An 8910-nucleotide genomic window follows, 5' to 3' on the forward strand; every position below is an offset into this window, starting at 1 on the left:
CACCGAGAAATATCAAAATTTTGCTAGGCTATCTCTAGTCATATGGAAGAATTCAATGGACTCTAACACATATTCGAATTTCAGGCCATTTGGATGTCGATAGGGGTGTCAAATTACGGGGCTAAGTGGGTGATGAGAGGTGTCGTGACTTAGCCATGTCAAGCCTACGTGTGGGCAATTTGGGGTTTTATGTTTTCCAATGCCCTTTCTTTGATATCTCATCACCCAAATGCTACTAAGCTCAATTGGAATGCACTACAAAAGCAAAGTTCACAAAATTGCATAAAACTCGTCACTTAGGCAATTCATCAAACATGTTGTGTGCATTAACTTTGAGTTCTACCATATGAATGAATGAATGAGTAAAATAAATCCACAAAGTATCAAAATCATATTCAATACCTATTGCATCTACCTATGCCCTATCTCCATAATTTACAGAAGAAAATCGAATGTGGACCAAAAATCGAAATAACATAGAGCACAAGAAAGAGATGGAATGCATACCTTAGAGTTAATGATTTTATGATGAATGTGTGGATTTGTCGATGTGTTCTCAAGTGATTGTTGATTGCTATGTGTAAGAGAATGAATTTGTGTGCTAGCGTGATTGTATGCAGGTGATTTAGGGGAGAAATCGTGCCCTAAAGTTTGAAGATACGGAGGTCGTGGGTAATTTGGGGAGAGTTATACATACAATAGCCAGGTCATTGGTTAAACCCATGACTGGCTCATCTATATGGCCGCATAGCATAAAGCCATGCGGTCGCATAGATCAAGTGGCTAGTCCACTTAATTTCTCTGCCCATGGATGTTTGGTCTATGCGACCGCATAGACCACAAACAGACCATTTTTTTTCACGTAGTATTACTAATGAATATGAAATTGTACCAACACAGTTAATTCCCAAAAACACGTCTTGGCTCACATTTTCCCAAAATTTTTGGTTTTCGATTGGTAGATTTGACCCGACATCTTATATACCCAAAAAATTTTGAAAATATTTTAACCCACACGGGGTATGTGCCGGCTAAAGGACTTAGTACCAAAACCAATTTTTGAATTGAATTCAAACCACACTCTTGAAAATTTTATGAAAAATGACTGTGTACCTTGACATGCATGAATGTCACACTCATCACCCAATAACAATTTCAATCAGTCTTAACTCGTGCTCAGTGTCTATGGACTCGTGTGAATAATGCTTAGACTCTTTTGACATGAATGGACGATCGATGACCTAACTATTAACTATCATAAATATGAATATAAAATGAAGAATTCACTTTAAAAAAAATAATAGTAAAAAAAATCGAAAGGATACAGTAGGTTGCCTCCCATCCAGTGCTAGATTATAGTCGATAGCTCGACTTTTCCACTTCTTCAATTTGGTGTTCCGCGTTGAACGGTGGACTTTTGCTTGGAGAAGTCACCACCCCAGTAGTGTTTAAACCTTTGCCCATTAACTTTAAATGTAACTTTTGTTTCATGGCTGACTTGTATGGCTCCATATGCTAGAACTTTTGTGATAATGTAAGGACTCGACCACCTTGACCTTAATTTTCCTAGAAAGAGCTTGAACTCGAGTTAGACAATAAAACTTTCTACTCCACTTTAAACTCTCGCCTCTGAATGTGTAAATCATGCCACTTTTTGGTGCGTTCTTTATAAAGTTTTGAGTTTTCATATGCTTTCATCATAAATTCATCTAACTCATTAAGTTGCAGTAAACACTTTTCACCAAAGGCCTTCAAATCAATGTTTAACTGTTTCATAGCCCAGTATGCCCGGTGTTCTATTTCTAGTGGGAGGTGGCACATTTTCTGAAAAAATAAGCATATAGAGATATGCCTATTAGTGTCTTGAATGCTATCATATATGACCACAATACATGATCCAGTTTTTTAGACCAATCCTTTCGGGGGAAAATTCATTGTAACCTCAAGTATTCTCTTCAAATATCAATTAGACACTTCAACTTGCCGCTGGTCCGTGGATGATATGGGGTTGCTACACGGTGTTTAGCCCCATATTTACTCAACAGTTGCTCATACTGGCGATTGTAGAAGTGTTTGTCCCCGTCACTGATTATTGCCCTCGGTGTGCCATATCTAGTGAAAATGTATTTTTTCAAGAATCCAATTACCACCTTCACGTTGTTTGTTGGAAATGCAACTGCTTCTACCTATTTAGACACATAGTCAACTGCCACTAGGATGTACTAATTTGAAAACGATGGGAAAAAAGGTCACATAAAGTCAATTCTCCAAACGTCAAATATCTCAACTTTCAATATGTTGTTGAGTGGCATCTCATTCCTTATTAAGATATTTCTTGTGCTTTGACATCTACCACACCTCCTTGACAAACTCAAAGGCGTCTCTGAACAATGTAGACCAATAAAATCCCTACTGAAAAATATTTACAACAGTCTTTGAAGCTCCAAAATTGTCCCGCATAGGCATATGAATAGCAATGCTCTAGAATCTCGAGTACTTCATCTTTGGGTATATACCTCCTTACGATCTGATCAGCCCCTTGCCTATATAGAATAGGATCTTCCCAAAAGTAGTACTTCAATTCGACAAAGAATTTTTTTCTCTGGTAACTTGAGTAATCTGGTGCTGGAATAGACTTAGCTAAATAGTTGACAATATTAGCAAACCAAGATCCTTTTTCTATACTAAATACCTGCTCGTATGGAAAATCCTCATTGATATCCACTGATTTGTCTGCCTCTCCTGACTCCAATCGAGATAGGTGATCTGCCTCCACATTTTCACTGCCCTTTTTATCCTTGATTTCAATGTTGAATTCTTGCAGCAACAATATCCAACGAATTAATCTCCGCTTGGCATCCTTCTTTGTCATCAAATATTTCAATGCGGAGTGATCTGTGTAGACTATGATCTTAATCCCCACGAGATATGACTTGAAATTGTCAAATGCATATACCACAACCAATAATTCCCTTTCAGTGGTCGCGTAGTTGATCTGGGCATCATTCAAGGTTTTGCTTGCATAATATATCACTTGGAAGACCTTGTTTCTTTGTTGTCCCAATACTGCACCCACGGTATGATCACTGGCATCACACATTAATTCAAAAGACAATTCCCAATCAGGTTCTACAATCGCAGATGCTGACGTTAGTTTCTCCTTAAAATTGTTGAAAGCTGTCAGGCATTCCTCATTAAATTCAAACGGCACGTCTTTCATCGACAGGTTGCATAGAGACTTAATGATTTTTCAAAAATCCTTAATAAATCTCTTGTAGAACCCTGTATGTCCCAAGAAACTGTGAGCTTCTTTAACTGATGTTGGCGATAGTAGCTTCTTAATAACTTGAATTTTTGCTTTGTCCACCTCAATTCCTTTTGCTGAGATCAGATGCCCAAGTACAATTCCTTCTTGCTTCATGAAGTGGCGTTTCTCCTAGTTCAATACAAAATTAGTTTCCTTGCATCTTTGTAATACTAGATTCAAGTGTTCTAAACACTCGTCAAATGAAGACCCAAAGACCAAGAAATTGTTCGTGAATATTTCTATAAATTTCTCCATCATGTTTGAGAAAATTGCCATCATGCATCTCTAAAATGTGGTAGGGGCATTGTAAAGGCCGAAGGAAATCCTGCGATATGTGAAAGTACCATATGGGCAAGTAAAGGTTGTTTTCTTGGTCATCTGATGCTACTAATATCGATTGTAACCTGAATACCCGCCGAGAAAATAGTAATGCGAGTGGCCTGCCAATCTCTCCAGCATTTGATCAATAAATGGAAGGGAAAAGTGATCTTTTCTTGTAGCTGCATTAAGTTTATGGTAATTGATGTAAACCCTCCATCCGATCACTGTTCTGCTCGGTATCAGCTCATTTTTATCATTCGGCACTACTGTGATTCACCTTTCTTTGGTACCACCTGAACTAGGCTAGTCTATGTACTGTCCGGTATCGAATATATGATTCCAGCATCTAGAAGTTTGAGTACCTCGGCTCTAACCAACTTCTTCATAGTTGGGTTCAACCTCCTTTGACTCTCTATGGTTGGTCGGTAATTCTCATCCATGAGAATTTTATGCATACACAGTGAAGGGCTAATCCCTTTGATATCTGCTATAGTCCATCCAATTGCTATTTTATTCTCCTTGAGTACCCTAAGCAGTTTATCCTCTTCCACTTCACTGACTATGTTTGAGATGATAACCAAGAGTGTACAAGACTCCCCCAAGTATGCATATCTAAGATGTGGTTGTAGCTGCTTAAGTTCTAATTTCGGTGGCTGCTGAATGGATGGTAGTGGTTTCGTGGGTCCTGTCCTAAGCTCTTCAAAATACCTTCTAAGTGTATACGGTTGGTTAGTATCCAAAAACCTTGCACATGTTTCTATCTCCACTGAATCGAACTGCATTGATTGAGAGTGTACAATGTAAGCTTCATAGGCATCTGATAGATTGTGTAGCAAAAATGAATCTTGAACCACCTTGTCAATCACATCAATCTGGAAGCAACTGTCTGACTCTATAGATAGTTTCATTGTCTTGAAGATATTAAACAAAATTTGCTCTTCTCCCAATCTCAAAATCAATTGTCCATTCTGAACATCGATCAAAGCTCTCCATATTGGCAAGAACAGTATGCCAAGTATCAACGAGATGTCCTTGTCCTCTTCCATGTCCAAAATTAGGAAATCCATAGGGAATATGAATTTTACAACCTTAATAAGCAAGTCTTCTATTATTCCCTTGGGTTGAGTCAATGACCGATCAGCCAACTACAGTGTCACTGTAGTCGTCTTAACCTCTCCTAAGCCAAGTTTCTTGAAAACAGACAAAGACATTAGATTAATACTTGCACCAAGATCACATAAGGCTTTATCAAAATAAACTTTAACAATAGTGTAAGGAATAGTAAAACTCCTTGGATCTTTCAATTTCGATTGGAGCTTTTTCTGAATTCTGGCGCTGTACTTCTCCATTAGCATTACTGTCTTGTGGTCCCCTAACTTGCATTTATTTAATAGCATGTCCTTTAGGAACTTTGCATAGCTAGGCATCTGGAATAGTACATCAGCGAGCTGGATATTAATGTGAAGCTTCTTGAAGATTTCGAGAAATTTCTTGTATTGTGCGAGTGGGATGTTAATGTGGAGTTTCTTAAAAACTTCAAGAAATTTCTTGTATTGTTGCTCCAATTTCTGCTTTTTTAGCCTTTGTGGAAAATTTATGGAAGGCTCATGAGGGTTAATAGTTGCTTTACCTTGTGTTTTGCATGGTTTTTCAGCTGGGATGGATTCCTCTATCTGTTCGTCATGCTCTATAGGATCTTCCATCGTTGGAGATTTTGTTTCTTGATTTACACCCGACCTTTTTACACGGATTTTTGGCAATTGCTTTCCACTTCGAGTTGTAATTACCTTAGCATGCTCCTTCGGGTTTATTTTCATGTTACTTGGTAAGCTACCCAGTGCTCTGCCAGTCAAAGCAACTGCCATTTGTCCCACTTGAGTCTCTAATTTTTAATTGCTATATTCTGGTCTTGAAGAGTGGCCTCGATTTTCCTGATGAATTGATTGTTTGCTTCCATGTATTGATTAGTCTTCTCCATGAATTTACAAAACATCTCTTCTAATTGAGGATTTTTCTCTAGCTGCTGATATTGACCCTGTGACTTATTTTGGTTTTGATTGCTCCAGGAGAAGTTGGGGTGCTTTTTTCAACTCGAATTATATGTTTCCCCATATGTGTTATTTTGCTGCCGCTGTCCCCATCGAGCAAAATCTGCCTACTCTACTCCTTGTACCAAGATTGGACATTCTTCTGTTATATATTCGGCTCCACATTCTTCACAACTAGCCTTCTTCGACTATGCTGCTGTAGCTGATTGTGTCATGTTCTCTACCTTGTGAAATAATGAATCAATTTTTGCTAATAAGGCGGAATAAACATCCACTTCATAAACCCCAGTGTCTTCTTTTGAACTGCTCGTTTCGATGTTCACATAACTAAAGTGGTAGCCATAGTCTCGAAAAGTTTCAATGCTCATCAATTGTCTTTGTGGACAGCGATCCATTAGAAGACGAATCAACCATGCTTTAAAAAGCTGAGAGTAATCCCGCATAGAAGTATTGGACCTAAAGGCCCTTGCTAATTCCATGGTGTGGACATTTTCATAGCTTATTTTTGAACCTATTCCAAGCTTCATTGAAATTCTCCGAGTCGCCTTGACGGAAGATAGAAATGTTGTGCTTGAGCTTTGCAATCTTAGCAGGTGGGAAGAACTTAGTGCAGAATTTCTAGGCTAGATCATTTCATGTAGTGATGTTTGCGATTGGTTGTGAATCTAGCCATTCAATTGCCTTGTAGCGCAGTGTATGTGGAAACAATCTTAATCTGATTGCATCGTCTGAGATTTCTTGATATCTTAAGTGTTGGTACATCTCTAGAAAATGAGAAACATGTGTATATGGATTATCTTCAGTCCTTCCATTGAATTGATGGCTGTTTTGAAATAACTGTATCACATTAGTCTTCAGTTGGAAGTTCAGTTGTCCAAATGGTGGATACACGATGCTTGACTGGCTTTGAATTTTTTGAGGGGTCATGAAATCTCATACGAGCATATTTCCTTCATCCGTTGCCCCTTCTTTATTAGCCTAAAAAATTGGATTATTCTGCACGTTAGCCATTTGTTGCTGTGCCTCTCTGTTTTCTCGCTGCCTTCAATGTAGAGTTCGTTTGATTTCTGGATCAACTGGGATCAATTCTCCTTCAGCACACCTTAACATGCAAATCTGCTAGAAGAGTCAAAATGAGTGCTTAGATGTTAAAATGAAATATTAAATAGAACAAATCAAAATGAAATTAAATAAAATGAAATAAAACACAACAAAATAATAGAAAATGCAAATATGGATGTTTGAATTAGTGCCAATATAGATAAAATTAAACGAATACTTAGTCCCCGGCAATTGCGCCAAAAATTTGTTCACGAAATATTTCTTTCGATTTAAAATTACCGCAAGTGTACGGTTCGTTAACAAGTAATAAAGTGAAATCTTAAGTTCTAAGTATCGTCCCACAGAGACCGAGTAGTTCAATTCTAACTATCTTAGCCTTAACTAAAACAAAATTTTCAAAACAGGAATTTATTCTTAGAAAAACCCTAATTTACAAAAATTGATGATTGGAATGAACTCAATATGCAAAACAATATTTTAACGAATTGAAATGCAAATTAAATGTTTAAAACACAAATTGGTTGTATTCAATGAAAATTAAAAGTACTAGAATCACGAATTCCCATGCAATGATCACTCTTAACCCTAATTTCACAATATGACAACACGATTGAATTATTGACGAATCAATGCTCCTAAATCTATTCAACACTCTCTCTCGAAATGTATTGAACCTATTCTTATACACCACCGGCCTATATCTCTATGACGAATGTGTATATAAGAATGCATGTGGTTTTATGAACATCTAAAGATCCAAGCAAAGCATAGGGGTGTATCTCTATCCCCCTATCGGATCCTACGACGATTTAGACCTTGTCAAATTTATTTCTCTTCTATCGAAGGATGAAATAAATCACCAAACATCACATAATTACGTGTACTTAATTATGGAAGAAAATTATTGTATATAAATCATTCAAACATTCAATACGTGTTTATTGACAAATTGAAAACTAGAATTTAAAGAAATCACATCATATGGTACATCGATCTCCTAGTACATGAAAACATAGCCTATCATGGAAAAAATTACAGAATACATGATAAATTGAGGAAAAAGCATCAGCGGGTTATGAATTTGCTTGAAATCTTGATGATCTTCGTGTAAATCCTTATTACTTTGGCTCAAAATCCTCTCCAAGATGTGTTTTCTTGCTTCCCAATCCGTTCTCCCTCGAAATATGACAGCTCTAAGTTTTTATTTCGCGTCCCAATTGAGTTCCAAAAGAATTATAATGAAAATAAATAACTGCATGTTCGGTCCTAGATTTATGCCTATGCGGTCGCGTAGGCTAACAAAAATTGGCCCAAGGAATTTCGGGAGGCACCTATGCGATGGCATAGGTATAACCTACGCGACCGCATAGGTTTCCTATTTTCCAAATGTTGATTTTAGTCTTTAAACTTTATTTTCCACATTCTTGGCCTCATTTCTTCCTTCTTTTCATTCGCTCTATCAATGTTAATCTCCAATTAGTACTTGGCTTGATCGAATCTTTGATTGCTCCTTTGGTTCATCTTTTGAATATTTGCATGTTGGTCCTTGAACTTTCATTTTGGTTCGTTTTGGTCCTTTTTGCTTCTTTTTCTTGTGAATTCCACCATGTCCATCACTATACCCTACAATCCAACAATTGAACAAATTTAAGCCACAATTTAAATATTTTTCTCGCGATTTAGTCATGTTTGTGCATTAAATAAGTGCACAAAAACGTACTTATCAATGGGGTAGCCTGGAAAGGTTAGTATTGATGAATTAGGGATGCAGAGTGATTCGAAATTAAGTGAACGTATGTTTAAGTAACCAAATGAAATATAAATATTAAGTCTCAGCTTATTGTTTAGTGAGGGATATATATTTTATTTTGATGATAAGAAGTGGTTATTATTGAGAAATCCCTTGTAACTGTATATGGATGGAATTGAAGTGGTTTATATTTATGATCGTTTCAGGAGGGGATTTGGATGTGGGAATAGCATACTAGCCCCATTAGTCCAGCCTATATATGTGAGTGGAGAATATATGTTTTCAAAAAGAAGATTTTCTTTTTATTTTATAGAAGCATGTTAATTACATGAAATGCTTTATTTTCGAGAATTAGTAAATGAGCATGATTGTTTTGAAATTATCATTAGATAATTAATGTGATTATCTTACTCTAGTGCACT

At 36.9% G+C, this 8910-nt stretch overlaps 1 protein-coding gene across 1 annotated transcript; it reads right to left on the reverse strand.

Annotated features, from left to right (window-relative positions):
• Window positions 1-3250: 3250 nt before the first annotated feature.
• On the reverse strand, window positions 3251-5493 carry LOC111386130. The gene is made up of 4 exons (XM_023010569.1): window positions 4888-5493; window positions 3991-4773; window positions 3712-3807; window positions 3251-3436 (listed from the first exon to the last, which is right to left on the reverse strand). Exons 1-4 carry the CDS (start codon window positions 5491-5493, stop codon window positions 3251-3253), a joined length of 1671 nt encoding a protein of 556 aa, XP_022866337.1.
• Between the last annotated feature and the right edge of the window lie 3417 nt (window positions 5494-8910).

The sequence above is a fragment of the Olea europaea genome, unplaced genomic scaffold (assembly GCF_002742605.1).
Source record: "Olea europaea var. sylvestris unplaced genomic scaffold, O_europaea_v1 scaffold343, whole genome shotgun sequence".
Lineage (NCBI taxonomy): Eukaryota > Viridiplantae > Streptophyta > Magnoliopsida > Lamiales > Oleaceae > Olea > Olea europaea.